The 15956-nt window shown below is 41.2% G+C and overlaps 1 protein-coding gene across 1 annotated transcript in view; it reads right to left on the bottom strand.

Moving 5' to 3' along the window:
• Positions 1–15956, bottom strand: part of dnah7 (dynein, axonemal, heavy chain 7) — an 88431-nt gene that overhangs the window by 11365 nt on the left and 61110 nt on the right. The window contains exons 49-60 of the mRNA XM_081604694.1: positions 14939–15129; positions 11910–12043; positions 11493–11828; positions 10079–10205; positions 9689–9883; positions 7514–7606; positions 7267–7443; positions 6246–6407; positions 5967–6167; positions 4754–4915; positions 3530–3715; positions 2329–2466 (exon numbers count right to left, since the gene is read on the bottom strand). Coding sequence (XP_081460820.1) covers positions 2329–2466; positions 3530–3715; positions 4754–4915; positions 5967–6167; positions 6246–6407; positions 7267–7443; positions 7514–7606; positions 9689–9883; positions 10079–10205; positions 11493–11828; positions 11910–12043; positions 14939–15129 — 2102 coding nt within the window. The remainder of the gene's footprint in view (positions 1–2328; positions 2467–3529; positions 3716–4753; positions 4916–5966; positions 6168–6245; positions 6408–7266; positions 7444–7513; positions 7607–9688; positions 9884–10078; positions 10206–11492; positions 11829–11909; positions 12044–14938; positions 15130–15956) is intronic.

Raw genomic sequence — 15956 nt, 5'->3', positions numbered from 1 at the left:
AAAATCTTCAAAATAGATATTTATTGTAGATCAAAGATTTGAAAGGGATTTTTACGATGGTGTATTAAGGCCATTGTAGATATATATAAAAAAACAGGAATACATTTTCAGAAATGTTCTGGAAAAAAATGCAAAATTTCTGGGTTGGGAAAAGTGTAAAAGTTTCTAGAAAAAATTTTGATTTTAATCTCTGAAATTTTCTAGAAATTATTATTTTTTTTTTTTTTAAATCCACTTTTGGAATTTTTTTGAGTTGCGTTTCAAAAGTTGAAAAATTACAAGTTTTAAAAATGTCAGTTTCTTTTGGGCTCGATTGAACAGATTTATTTTCAGTAATATGTACAGGATTTGGGTCAATTTCTTTTCAAAAGGCTTGCTACATTTAGTTTAATAAATGAAATCAAAGCTGATCAATTTAATTGATTTAACTCAAAGTCGCCTTTTCAGTAACAGTCTCCGGTTGAACATCGTTCTACCTTTTTTTAAAGCTTGGTTATAAAAACAATTTGCTATACTTTACATTTTTTATTGTTAGAAAATGATACAAGGAGTAATTTTACTCCTTGTATCATTTTTGAATTGCAGCTGAGGGCCCGACAAAATCAGTCGAAAGACCACAAACGGCCCCAGGGCCGCACCTTTGGTCACCCTTAGTGCAAGAAGACGCTATTAGTTAATCAATTTGAAGTCATTTTAATCTAATAATAAATCGATTAATTGTTTGCATCCCTAAAACAGATATTTTATGAGCTTCTTCCTAATTTTAACTTTATTTTCTGTATTTACAGACGGAAGTCGGAGCAGAACGGCTTCACATTTTCCGTCTAATTTCTCCCACACACCAATTTGACACTCTCTCATCAGCCGTTCTGAAACTCATTCATGCTGATAATTATTCACTCTAATCTGCGGTTCTTCCGCTTTTCGTCTTATCCATTCACCTACACGATGTTCAGCCAGCGGTAATGGATAATCACCGGCTAATGGCGGCCGCGTTACAGTAGCAGAATGACAAATAGCTGCCTCATTCCGCTTTAAGTGCGTCGCTGTTTATCGATCATTGAGACTGATGAGAGCGTATTAGATGCTAATGAAGTCCACACATGACTGACGCCAATATTAATCTTGCCAAATAATATTAATAGGAATAAATCCCGGAGTCTGTGGAGCTCTAAATGTAACTTTAAAATGTGGGAGTCACGGTGCGTCTGGAGATAATTGACTATTTATCTGTTGCAACAAAAAAAGTCTGACGCTTTGGACGGAAGCTGCTACTGTATATACAGAGCTCAGAAACACACACACACACACACACACACACACACACACACACACACACACACACACACACACACACACACACACACACACACACACACAGCTGTGTGTCTGAAAACACATGGATGTAGAAATAAATCAGCTAGAACTGCGCAGGAGGAGCAGCGGCTCCTTCATCTAGAAATAGGCGTTGATGTGAAATCTTTGGGTTTGATTTGCAGTGAAAGGTTTAACAGCTCAGAGCTGCAGCATCATGATGTGGGATCACAGGATCCACCAGAGTCAAAAACACTGAAAAAGTCAACTGAAATATCTACGTTTGGTTTATAGAGTGAGGTTTATTTCTTCCATCCATCCATTTTCTTACGCCCTTGTCCCTAAATGGGGTCAGGAGGTGCTGGTGCCTCTCCAGCTAACGTTCCGGGCGAGAGGCGGGGTCACCTGGACAGGTCGCCAGTCTGTCGCAGGGCAACACAGGACACACAACCATGCACACACACACTCACACCTAGGGGCAATTTGGAGAGGCCAATTAACCTGACAGTCATGTTTTTGGACTGTGGGAGGAAACCGGAGTACCCGGAGAAAACCCACCATGCACAGGGAGAACATGGAGACTCCATGCAGAAAGACCGGGGCCGGGAATCGAACCCAGAACCTTCTTGCTGCAAGGCAACAGCTCTACCAACTGCACCACTGTGCAGCCCAGGTTTATTTCAATGTAGTGGAATAAAACTAAAGGGGAGGAAACGATTGGCGAGTAATCGGATTAATCAGCCGTGTTTAAAAAAAGGATGAACTATGAACTAAATCCTGAACACAACAGAACAAAAAAAGAAAGAAGAATTATATAATTTGACCTTAATTATATGATCACACTATAAAAACACAAACTCTCACCAAGTACTTTTGGTTTAGTTTTGGTGCAAACATCTTATTACACTGAAAATAAGACAAAACTGACAAGTAACTTTTCAAAAAGAAATAAGAACTTTTTTAAAGTAAATAATTCCTTCATATTGTGATTTGACCCTCAGCGTGACGCTATACCTGTGTGAGCAGGATGCTGTCAAACAGCAGCTGCGTCTCGGCCTGATCCTTGGTGATGTCCGCGTTCGCGTTCATGCCGAAAATCTCCGGCGACGGGTTGAGGGGGAGCGACTTGGTGAACTCCAAGTAGCTGTTGTACTGCGGCAGAAACGACGGCGGGGTGGGGGGGCGAGAAGTTAGACATTTTTAACGTAACATCGGAAAACATCTGCAGTAATAACCCTCACTGAAAAACAACTGTGCTCCAAAGATTGCTGGCATTTGTTTTAATGAATATGTAAATGTGACTTCATGAATAAAAGATGTGATTGGAGGGGGGTGAAGTACGGCGGAACAAAATGCCAAATAAAACGCTGCTCGCCGCAGACCGCGCTGCGATAACAGATCCATCAGCCGTCGGTGACGGCGGCCGCCTGCTGCGCCTTATTACACACATTTTATCTGCTGATGACTTTTTAAAGGTAGCTCATCAACAGTTAGAGCGAACTCTGGGTCAGGGGCTGCTGGGGAACTCCAGACTTTATGGAGTTCTTAAAGCGCCGGCGCGGCCTGAAGCGACCTGAGGCGCCGCTTACCCGATGGTCGTTAACTGGATTTCCAACATGCTTCAAACTGGGATCCAAATATCCAGCAAAATGCGAGGTTTTATAGACGTAAAAACAGCAATTTAATTTGACATTTAACCTGCACAATTTAATAGAAATATAAACAAATGTGCTGCAAGGAGGAAAAATGGAAAAAAAATCAAGTTACATCCTTAATCTGTTACTTTATTAAAGCATCTTTTTCTATAAAATGTCTGAAATATTAAAGGAGTTATTGTCAGGAAGGAGCTGAACTTTGACCTTTCGAACTGCAGTTCAGCGTTGAATGTTTTTACAATAGACCATTAGGCTAAGACTAAGATCGTTTTTGTTTTGTGAATTACAATAAAACAGTCTTTAAATTACAAGAAAAAAGTTGAAAAAAAATATGAGAATAAAGACGTAATTCTCTGAGAACACCTACATTAAAAATAAGTCTGCGTTAAAATGAGGATTATGGAGCAACTTGCAAAGTTATACTTTGATATCAGTTTTTCAAATACTTCATCCATTATCACATCCGCATTAAAACATCATCAGCATTCAGACTTTGAAACGATGATGCTAACGACTGAGTCGACAGAACCAGACGGAGCTACGAAGAGGGTCTGACTTACATCGCCGTCTGGTGGCACGTAGTAAAGGCCGCTGGAGTCAAACATGTAGTCGGGGTCGTCGATTAGCTGTGTCGTGTAGAAGATGGAGAGGATGGTGCGCAGAGTTCGTCTGTCCCAGTCGTCTGTGACTCGTCCTCCGTAGTTACACTCTCCAGTCATGTAGCGCAGGGCGTCGAACGGGACGTCCTGGAAACACAAGCAAGTAAAAGGTTTTAAACTTAAAAATATATTGAGAAAGTAGAAAGTAGGTCAGCTACGCTAGCTTGACTATGACAAACTTAACGTGTAGATGTGCTGTGGAATTCAGCATGTTTTGGTTTATATAACATTAAAATAAAGTGAATCACTCACCAACTCTCTGACAGATAATCAGGAGCACAGGTTTAAATTAGCTGATTTACCGCTGTGTGTTCACTTCATCACTTATTAAGAATCGAAAATAAACATCAAGCCTGAAAACGTGAAACTGTAACAAACTGAATGTCCTGTCTTTATGTGGGAAATGCTTTTGTGATTTATTTTGGGTTGATTCCTGATACACTTCTACGTAATGTATTGGCTCGTGAAGCCGTTGTCAGTCGGTTGCCACGACAACGGGTGTGTGTGGAGTAAAGCCGAGGCAGAGAGTGAAGAAAAAGGAGAATACAATCGGTTTTCAGTTGGTTTTCTGCGTTATCTTTCCCCTCTATTGATGAGCTCTTCAGCCACTGAAACTTGTGAAAGATCAATAGACGACAAAAACTGGACTAAATGCCTCGTTTGTTCGTAGAACGCTGCGATATTCACAACAATCATCAAACCCCACAGGAAACTTCGAAAATACAATAATTTTAAAATTCAATAAACTTTGAAAATGTGATAAAACAGACAATGTCCACATTTTTTGGGTCATCCATTGTTTTCTCTTTTGTTTACCATTCCTCACTCGAGGTCAGGGGCCAAACAAGTTCATTTCAAGGGCCACAAGTGGCCTCCGGGCCACACTTTGGACACCCCTGCTTTTGCGGCTAACAGAGAGACTTGAGGAGAGTTTCACCGACATGCTGAAAATGTCACCATCTACAAAAAAAAAAAAGAAGATCTCCCGGGCTCTCGATTTCCGCCGTGAATGTTGGAGTGTTTGTGGAAAAATGTCAAGAGGAGCTGGGAAAATGTCTCATGACAGGGAATACTTAATTAAACCAGAACCAGAGGCATTGAGATAATAAAAGGGGACCGTAGGACCTGGTACTGCTCCAGGAACATGTGCAGCTGCTGCACGGAGATGCGCAGGTCCGTCTCGTTGAACTCGTACGCAATGTTCCAGCCTAGCGGGCCGAACTTCCTCCTCTCCTGCGTCAGGGCGTGGAAGAAACACAAACCGAACAGCAGCTTCTTGAACACAGCCTGGACAAACACAGACAAACGGACAGAGGTTATTATGGAGCGCCTGCATGTTACTGTTTACATCCAGACATTTTGCACATGCGGACATCACAGGTGGGCAGAAAGACGAATATTCGTCTTTCTGCCCATGTAGAACAATTACATTAACTACATGAAACCTGGAGATGTAGGTGCTATTAATTTAGTGCAGTGCGCCACAGCAAAGGGAAAAATAACGCAGAAAAACAACTCAAGACCTCGTATTCTTCTTTCTCACTACAGGCTCGTTGCCATAGCAACTGACAACAGCCCCACTCTGTGTTATCAGGATACAACGCCAAAAAACACCCAAACATTTCCCACACAAAGAGCAGAACGTTCAGTTCGTTACAGTTTGATGTTTTTAGGTTTGATGTTTATTTCACGATTATTAATTAGTGATCACTGTAGATGATTAGCTACTGCTGCTATTAGCTAAGCTAAGATAGCGGTGGTCGATTAGCTAATTTAAACATCTGATCTATTGATGATCTGTCACAGTTGGTGTGTGGGTTGCATTTTTTTTATTTTATAAATGAACCAAAACACAGAATTCTGCAGCATATCTACCTGTTAAGGTTGTCATAGTCAAGCTAGCATAACTAAGCTACTTCCCTCTCCCTCGCTACGTTTTTCTTAATTAAAACTTTTTCTTGACGTTGTTATCTGGTTGTCATAGTGTAGCAAAGCACGGAGTCCCTTTTTCTACAATATGTCAGGCGTACGTTTAAGATTTAGATTGTTATATTGATAACTTAGCAGCTAATGCCAGTTATCGTCAGCTAGCAGGTTTTTGCCCTCCAGCAGGGAGATGGGGGCGTGGCGTCACGCTGCAACTGGTTTATAATAGTAAAAACTAAGCTAAAACTAAATAATATTTAACTAGCAGTAACTAATAAAAACCAGCAAACACACTGTAAAAACTAATTAAAACTAATTCAATCAGACAAACAACAAGTCACAACAAAAAGAAACAAAACTGTAATGACAAAGTCAGAACTATTATAACCTTGATAAACACCAGCGAACTGACCGGCTTGTTGGAGCTGTTGAAGAACTCGGGGTCGGAGATGGGGTCCATCAAGTAGGAGCGGCCGATGTTGGAGCGGAGGCCCTTGGGAGCCTCGTTGGTCATCTTCACGCCGTTCTGCAGCACCGTGACGGGGAAGGTGGGCGACGGGTAGCTGGTCAGCCACAGCCTGAAGTCTGGGTGGGTGGAGTCGGGCAGCAGGCCCTGCGCAGTGACCAAACACCAACCCGCTCAGCTGGGTCGGAATAAAACTACGTCAGAGACGCGATTGGCTGTTTTTACCTCACAGACTCTCTCCAGTATGGGCATCCAGGAAGTGGCTAAGTGGCAGTTCTGCAGGACGACCCAGGTGCCATCGTTGACGCCTGTCTGAATCATTTTCATGGCTATTGGACCCTGACCTTGGCCCAGAGACAGGGAGGTGAGCTTGCTGCCTGAAAAGCCCTGAGAGAGCAAACCAGCAACACATTTCATGGCTCTGACGCACAGGAAGGGGTTAAAACTATTCTAATACTGTACAGTGATGTGCAAAAACACAAAATCTTTCCAAGTATTTTTTGTCTAGCTTCTAAATAAAACAAAACTAACTGATAAATAACGTTTCCGTAAGACACAGAAGCTTGTTTTAAGTCAATAATTTCTTAATATCAGTGAACGAAAAATACATTGTTAAAATTTGAGAGCAAATTGTATGATCCCAACTTATGGAGCTAAATTGGTGCCACAAAGTTTGCTCCAAATGTTTTTTTTTAATTGGGGAAAAAAAAAAAGAAATTGAAAAAAAAAAGATTTGAAACTAAAAAAATATGTTAAAGCTGACAAAATATGTTTGAAACTGAGAAAACATTTCAAACTGAAAAAAATCTAACTTAAATACAGAAAAAAGAAACGTGGAAGGTAAATGTTAAACGTGGAAGGTAAACATTTGAAGCTGAAAAACTAAAATAATTTTTAAACTAAATCAAAATCAAATTGAAAATGATTTTGAAATTGAAAAAATTTGAAACTGAAAAAAGTTCAAAATACATTTTTAGATTCAAGTTTTGTTTTTTTCTTCAGTTTAAAAAAAAATTTAAGCAAATGTTATGGCCCCCATTTAGCTTCGTACATTATTATTAGATCATTTTATGCAAACGTGTGTAAGATTTTTTTTTTTAAGTGTGTCTTTTATCTACAAATTTGACTGAAGGATTTTTTTCACCCTGACTTGAACTTTGCAGTTATTTTTGCACCAAATGTAGCTCCATATCAGGTTCTCTCGTCAAAACGAGTCCTGGTTGAGACTTTCCCAGTGTGGTCATACCATTTCGTCTCCAAATTTCAGCAGAGCCGCCATGGGGTCGGAGCCGGGGGACAGGACGAAGATGAGGGGAGCGCAGCAGTGGCTGTCTGAGAAGGCGGTGTTCAGGTTGAAGGGCGGCGGTTCGATGAAGGGTTGCCCAACGCTGTCTGAAACAAACTCCTGCACCATCGGGACAATCTGGGGCAGAGCAACGTCTTCAGTGTTTGTCAATGTGAAACAAACTCACAGTAATCACCGTCGCACCGACCTTGTCGGGTCGGAGACATCGGATCACCATCATCTTCTGAAACTGGGACAGGTGGTCCTGCCACACGCCTGGGAAGGGAGTCTGATGGGGGTTCTGCAAACGTTCACAGCAAAAAAACAAAAACACTCATATTTAAAAGACATCCAAATATCGTACAGAATCAGGTGGGGAGAATCCAACACAAATACCAGGAACACTGCATGTGTCAACTCTTCACTCCTTCACAAACACACATTACTGTTAGGTTTTTGTGACAGAAGTGACATTTTAAAACATGAAGATACACCAGCATCGTATATGGAAAGAGTAATAAATGTGTACATGTCAGAAATATCAGAAGATAAGAGACTGAACACGATAGTCTAGATTCTGAACACTAGAGACTAGAGACCGAACCAATGGGCACTAGGGACAATAGACACTAAGCACTGGACTCCAGACTCTAAAGATTGGACACTGGAGACAAGACACTCTGCACTAGAGATTGGACATCAGAGACAGTACACTAAAGACTAGACCAGGGGTGGACAACTCCAGGCCTGGAGGGCCGGTCTCCTGCAACTTTTAGATGCATCTCTACTTCAACACACCTGAGTCAAATAATGAGGTCGTTAGCAGGACTCTGGAGAACTTCACTGCACTGTGTTGGACTCTCAAATCTTAACAACTCCCTGTTGGACCAGGGAGACATCCAAGAGTTGCAGGACACCGGGCCTCGAGGACCAGGATTGTTCACCCCTGGACTAGACTTTTGGCACTGGACATTATAGGCTGGACAATATTTTCTTACGCAAAAGGCCAACTTTTGCGTAAGAAAAGTATAAAGTCTGTACATGTCAAGCAGAAATATCAGAAGCTAGGCTGTAGAAAACTGAGAATGTTAGTGCTGTACCATGGGAATAATGGTACACGTGTTTCCATGGTGTGGATGGACATATTTTTATTCTAATCTCCTAGGATTTCTGTAAAACCATCCGTGTGTGTGTGTTTGTGTGTGCGTGTGTGTGTTGAATTGAACAGCTGCTCTCACATCGAGATTGAATAAATGTGAATTTTACAACTGGAACAAACTAGAACTAATTAGACAGAAGTGTTGTGGCTGATTGTGTTGATTATACATCAAACTTGGATGGAGTGTGTAAAGATGTGTGTGTGTTCGTGTGTAGGTGTGTGTGCGTGTGTAGGTGTGTGCGTGTGTGTGTGTGCAGCAGCAAACAGATAAGTTGGTGTGCAACAAACATTGACTTAACAGCTGTTCTCTCATCTAAACTGCATAGATATGACTGGCACAACTGAGTGGAGAACATTTAATGAGATAAAAATTCAATTTTAGCTCTTTTGTATTTCAAAGACATGTCTATGAGCATCATGTCTTCTGAATCTGGCAGGCAGATCTTCTCCTCTTACTGCCTGTACTCAGCCATTTAAAACAAAACATGATAATAAAAAAACAGATCCTCGCTTATTTAGTACTAAGAAACACAACATACATAACTAAATTTAGTCATACCCTGAAATAACACAGTAAGAAACAAATATGGCGGCACTGGGAAGGGCCTGGGTGTAGAAACAGGAAGTAGCAGGCAGATCACACAATAAGAGACAAACGACTCTGCAAACGACAAACACTAGAGACTATATTGGACAGTAGAGACTAATGTCTAGAAACTAGACACTGAACACTAGAGACTAGACCAAAATATACTGCTCAAAAAAATAAAGGGAACACTTAAACAACACAATATAACTCCAAGTAAATCAAACTGTCCACTTATGAAGCAACACTGATTGACCCGACGAGGGTCCCCGTTGTCAATCAGTGTTGCTTCCTAAGTGGACAGTTTGATTTCACAGAAGTTTGATTTACTTTGGAGTTATATTGTGTTGTTTAAGTGTTCCCTTTATCTTTTTGAGCAGTGTGCATACTTTTTTTTTTTTGGCACTACTGGAGCTCCATACAATGGCTCTTTGATGAAGGTTCCTGGTCATTCATGTCTGTCCTGCAGTGTTTAGGCATAAACTCAACTACTAAAATGCTTTTTTATCAACTTCCAGCCTAGAGTCCGGCGTTCCCATGGAAACCAAACCTGTCTATGTTTAACCTGTCTTATGTTTAATGAACGTAGGGGGACAAAGTAAAGGGGCGGTTTAAACCTAGAGCGAGCTGGGCCTCACCGGGCTGTCGTAAACCTCCTTCCACTCTGGGAGCAGTGCCTGGAAATCCTGCCGGAAGTTGTGGAAACGTTCGATCTCGTCCAGACGGCAGAGCTCATCCCAGGACGTCTTGGGAAGCCAGCTGCAGGGGTTGGAGTGAGGGTTGTCCAGGCCCACGCCGCCTGTGAGCAGGAAGCGCCAGTCCCCCTCATCCACCTGAAACATTCACATCAATTCAGGCATTTTAAGAGTAAATATGTCGGAGCTCTTTACACGAGTTACGCCGTCCATAAAACGAGGATAACTTGCTCGTCTGGTTGCCTAATCACTCAGTGAAAAACATGATAGGAAAAGCCATCGGAGACGTTGTGCTGGTGTCACAGATGTATGCGCGTGTGAGCATGCACCCACCAGCTTGTCGTGCATGAGCAGACTGACACTGAGGCAGAAGGAGAAAAGCAGCTTGTCCTTCTCAAACAGGGAGCGGCACACGTTGACATACAGCGCGTAGGTAAAGTGGTCCCTCAGGATCTGCAATCTGAGGCAGGGACATGTGTCACAGTTTTAATCAGCGCCGTTATTCCAGCAGAAACCAAACCGAGCGGCGCTGCAAACCCATCTTCATGCATTAAAATCACTTCAGATGTGTTTTTAAAGGAGATCTGTTATGAAAAAAAAAAATCACATTTTTGTGTTTCCATTTGGGTCTCTACCGCTTCTAAGAACTTAAAAGTTCTTAGAAGCTTCAGTGTGTAATTTTTATTAAAAAATGTTTTTGTTTTTTTTAACATATTTGTTTAAACTGTGACCATGTCATGACAGTTTGTTATGAGACAGACAACCTGAACTTCTACTGCCGTCCGAAGAAATGAACCTCTCCCAACCAAAAACAGCCAATCAGAGTCAGGAGGAGGGTGCTGGCGCTGTCAATCAACTCACATACGCGCTGCTAAATGTGCTAATGGCGAGGAAACAGAAAAACCATTTACCCGCTGTCATTGGTGGCCATGCTAACTAGACTAGCATTCACAACATTCTGTGCTAGCTGCAGCGTGCCAGATGAGCCGCGCCACACAGAGGTGATTGACAGCACTAAGACCCGCCTTCTGTCTCTGATTGGTTGTTTCTAGTGAGCACTGGGAGAAAAGGCAGAGAAGCTTGAAATGTTCACAGATTATCTGTCTCAAAACAAACTGCCACAACATCATGACAGTTTCAACAAATATGTTAAAAATAATATTTTTTATAAGAGTTAAATTTGTAGCTTTAATGTTATTCTTTTGGTCTCTGGAAAATGAGCGGTTTCAAAAAACCTCCTGAAAATAATGTAACCATTTACAATAATTCTTTAACTAAACGAGTTACAACAACATTTAATTTTTCTTTGGGATCAATAAAGTACTTTTGAATTTGAATAAGCAGGCAATGCCCGTTACCTAGCAACCCCAGCCCGTTACCTAGCAACCAAAGCAGAGCTCCAGCACATTTGATCAACTGGTTTTTCCTCTGTATGCCCTGTACTTAATGTTGGTTGTGCAGGAGGCTCCTCTTCTGCTTTTCAAAGATGTACGGTTGTATAATTGTCCATCTGTTGTCGGCCATTTGCATGTACGAGTGTAAACGCTGCGCGGCCAACAGCAGCTTCTTTGGATTTAAAATGGCAGGAGGCCCTAAACATCTCATTTTAAAAGAAAATCTCATTATGTAAGAATGATTTAAAAATATAATGAACATGTTTTGCTTAGGCCATAGATCCTATTCTAACCTGTTCAAGGAAGCATAATATGACACCTGGAAGCTAAGCGGCGGAGTTGGAGCGGCCTACCTCTTGTCCACCTCATCACTCTTCTCTGAGCTGTCGATGGAGTTGATGAACAGGTTGATGAACCAGGTCAGGGAGTACTGGTACATCGGCTCGATGTTTGCCAGGTCAGCAATGGAGAAGAACAGGATGGCAGAGTGAATGGCAATGGGCTTGTAGCCCATCCGGGTCTCGTCGATCTTCTGCTCGGTCTCCTCGGCAACCGCCTGCTTCTCAGAGATTTCGTTGGCTAACACCTTGGAGCAGGACAGGATCTTGATGGCCGTTTCGTCCTCCAGGATGTTGCCCTCAGAGGAGGAGAGCACCTCCAAGATTTTATCCTCGATCTCCTTCAGTTGTCTGACAAAGAAGCACAGTTTGGTTTAGCGTTGGAGACCGCAGGCAGCTGGTTGGACGGCGCACCGTGGAGGAAAACTGCACCTTTTGTTTTCTGCACCCTGCCGGATGAGGGCTTGCTTCTCCTCCTCCAGATCAGGCCGTTCCCGAGCCACCACGATGCCCAGCAGCTGGTCCTCGATGCCCTCAGGCGTGATCATGAAGTTCAGCAGTGTGACCTGAACAGTGCAGCACATTATTTAATATTCCAGCAAAATCTTTTACATGTGGATACAGGAACCTAATGAGGCACAGATGTTCTTAAGGGCTTGCTGTTTTGGCAGCCATCTTGAAAAATGGGCGCCAAGATGGTCGTCAAGGAATATTTAATTTTGCACTAAATTTGCCCATTTTTATCACAAATGAAAAGTTTTAGAGTCAAATCACACATGATTGAACCAACAAAAATCATATTTATTGATAATGTTTTGATTTTTCAAGATGGCCACCGTGGTTGACATGGAAGATGCATTATTACAATAAAATTGTCAATTAGATGAATGTCTGTGGAGTCAAATCATAGCTACATATCTTGAACCATAGAAATCAGATTTATTTGATTAATTTTGTGTCTCTTTTTTTCTCGTGAACATTTTTCAAAATGGCCGCCACAGCTGTAATGGAGGATATATGTTTGAACTAAAATCAGCAGCAGTTATTGCTAGTAGTGACAAAAGCTAACCAAAAAGGTTCCACTAATTCACAAAACAAGAATCTGACCTATGCTGATGCTAAACCTCTAAACACAAACAATTAGCCAAAGCTAATGCTAACATTAACATTTCTGATAATGGCTGCCATGGTTGTAATGGAAAATACGTTTGTACTAAAATCAGCAGTAGTCATTGCCAATGGTGGGTGTTTTCTCTATGCTAATGCTAAACAGATAAACACATATTAAAAAACTAGCAGAAGCTAATGCTAACCACTGAAATCACTGTCAGTCTGCCTCAGACATCTTGAAGTCCTTCCTGTTGACGACTGGTAAGAAACTCAGAAACAGCAAAGTTCTCAGTTTCAGTTTTTAATTTTTTGAGTTTCAAAAATAAAAAATTTTCTACTTTTAAAACTATGAAATTTCCACTTTTCTGGAAATTTTCTGACATTAATCTCAAAATTTCTGAGTTTTGTGGAGTAAGTTTATTCCTTTCTTGTCTAATAACAACATACCTAATACGCCGTCGTAGTTGAATCTTATTAAAACCGAAAGCAGAATAATAACAGCGCCCCGTGTCAGAAATCTGGAGCAGATCGTGGAAAAGCCAGAACCACTGCAGTCAGCAGAAACCGTTGTCTCTTTCAGGAATTTGCAGGTTGCCATCCGTAAGGTGAAATTTATACGAATACTGCTTCTTCCCAAACGACACTTCACCAATTTTGTGACCAGGTGTGTCACATTTTGAACATTTGTTTTCTAATATTTTGTCATTGAATGTCGTATTTGTGTTGTCTGCAGCTGCGGAATCATAAAGTGCTGAACTGAAGAGTTATTATTGCTTTTGTAATTCACTGTGCTTATCTCAACATGATATTTCCTCTGTAGTTACTAAAGTTTGTTGGTTTTCTCTGTTATAAATCAGTTGCAACGATCAGATTGCCTCCAATAAAGCAGCAGTGTGTGGTGCACTCGCTCTTTTAGTGTGAAAAGGTGTTGCAGTTTCTTAGCTTTCACCTGGAGGTTCTTCTCTGTAACCTAAATAAGAAGTGTGCTTCTCTGGGGTTTAATTTTATTTCCATCGATGCAGCGAGGCCCACTCTGCTAGTGGTAACAGCTTGGATCTCGTATAAATCTTCAGTTTGTCCTTTTCACACATTCACATCGGAAAAGAGCCGCTTCTCCAGCGGATCAGCCCTCTTTTGCATTTCGAAAAGCGGTTTAATGGACGTAATGGAAACCCTCACACTAATACACTGTATGCCAAAAAAAGATTTAGACAAAAATGGAAGAGAAAGGGACTGAGGCAGTTATGAAAAATGAGCTGAATCAATCTAATAGCCGGCCATAAAGCGGCGAGCTGCTACAAATAGATGCTGGAAATGTGATCTTCTGAAATGCTTTCCAACCTCTTCCTTCTCTGTAATGCGATTTACTTTAATGCTCCTTTTTCGGATTATAGCGGGTGGGAGAACAATGATCCACTGTGTGATTGGGGTAAAAATGATCGGTGTAATCAAATAACAAACATTTGACTGAAAAGAAAAAATTATTCAAGTTGTGAGACACGAAGAACAGAGACTTCGTGTCCACCTTTTTCTTGTCATCAAAAGGAACAGCAAACACGAGGCTTTTCCTTTACTAATGAACATTTTAAACAGAATATCATGTTTCTCTGATATTTTGAACATAAATGAGTCATTTTCCAGATAAAAATTTGAAAGGAGAGGCACAAACACTGCAAAATCACAAAATGTCACCAAGTGTTTTTGGTCTACATTCCAGTGCAAATAGTACATTTGAAATAACACAAAAACTTATTTATAAGTAACTTTTCATCATCAAACCAGTTGGGTAACTTGTGGTTGCTAAGCAACGACTGTTGAGTAACTTGTGGTTGACTAGTAGCTTGTGCCTACCCAGCAACAACTTCTTGCTTCAACTTAAAACTTAAAACAAGCCTCCATGTTTGCTAAAAAATTATGTGCAAGTTAGTTTTGTCTTATATTTGCGTTATAAACTAGACCAAATTACTTGGAAAGACTTTGTGTTACTCAACAACCTGTTGCGTAACTTGTGGTTGCCTAGCAACGACCTGTTGCGTGACTTGTGGTTGCCTAGCAACGACCTGTTGCGTGACTTATGGTTGCCTAGCAACAACCTTTTGCGTAGCTGACGCAGCAGCAGTTTCAGGTTTCGCCTCCCAAGTTGGTTACAAATAAAAAATAACGGCATGGAGTGAAAACTGGATAAAATAGGAAGGGTCACGCCATCAGTTTGGAAGCATTTCAGATAATTTAAACAAAAAAGCAATCAATAATTATCGATACTGACCGATATAAAACTCTTACGTCATGCTAGGTTTCTCAGCCGTATCGTCCGGCCCTACAGGAGAGGATTCAAGTCCAGAGAGTTTTACCTTCACCGAGATCTTGGGTAAGTAGTGAGGGTTGCGCAGCTTGGTGGTGATGTAGAAGCGGAAGTCGGGCGCGTACTCGATGGTGGAGTCTCCCATGCGGATGCACAGCGAACCGCCCTGCTTGAAGGTCTGCTTCAGCAGCAGGGGCTCCAGGATGGGGTCCAGATCCTCGCCGATGTTCTCCAGCAGCACTGGAACACAAAACCCGCCTCGTCTTTACAAACCATCATCATCATCGTCATCATCATCCGGCTGACAGCCGCTCCAACGGCGAAGCTGCTCCGTTTTAAACGGTTCCAGTCGAAGCAAATAGTTTTCCCTCCACAACATGTCAGTGTTGTCGCCGAACTGGTTCTGACTTTCACACAGAGACAGAGCAGCGCAACGCTGTCGGGTCAACAGAGGGAAAAATATCCAGAAAAGCTCCGAGGCTTTTGTCCCTCATTTCACTCAAACTCATAGAGATTCATTACACAGAGAAAAACACGTAACTTTTATTTCTTATATTTTTGACTTACAAAAACAAACATTGAAAATTCAGCATCTCAGATTAATGGAAATTTCTGTGCTCATTTACTGGGTTTGGGCTCCTTTTGCATTAATTACTGCATCAGTCCTGAATACTGCAGAAGGAAAACCTGGAATATTTGAAGCAGCTTCCAACAAGCTGCCAATGCGCTAAAGTATAAATATAAAAATAGCAGAGCTAATTGTTTGCTTAGTAATTTAGTGTGGAGGACAAATTTCCTTATCAAGACAATAATTTGATGCTGATGCTTACCATCAAGTATGTCCTATGTGTAAAACTGATACCATAGAACAAGATGCTCAACATTCCTCATTTTTATTTCTTATTTCATGAAGGATTTATAAAATTCCTACTAATATTACAAGTTTATTTTTTAGCAACATTTGAACTTCATTTACGTATCATTACCATTTTATTCTTGTATTATTCCAACTTTTTTCCATTTTACTTCAAGTTTATTCTCATAAGATTATGAATTTGTTCTCATAT

Source organism: Poecilia reticulata, chromosome 2, assembly GCF_904066995.2.
Source record: "Poecilia reticulata chromosome 2, P_reticulata-male-v2, whole genome shotgun sequence".
Lineage (NCBI taxonomy): Eukaryota > Metazoa > Chordata > Actinopteri > Cyprinodontiformes > Poeciliidae > Poecilia > Poecilia reticulata.
The sequence above is the reverse complement of the archived record's forward strand: the minus strand, read 5'-3'. Positions and strand labels throughout refer to the sequence as shown.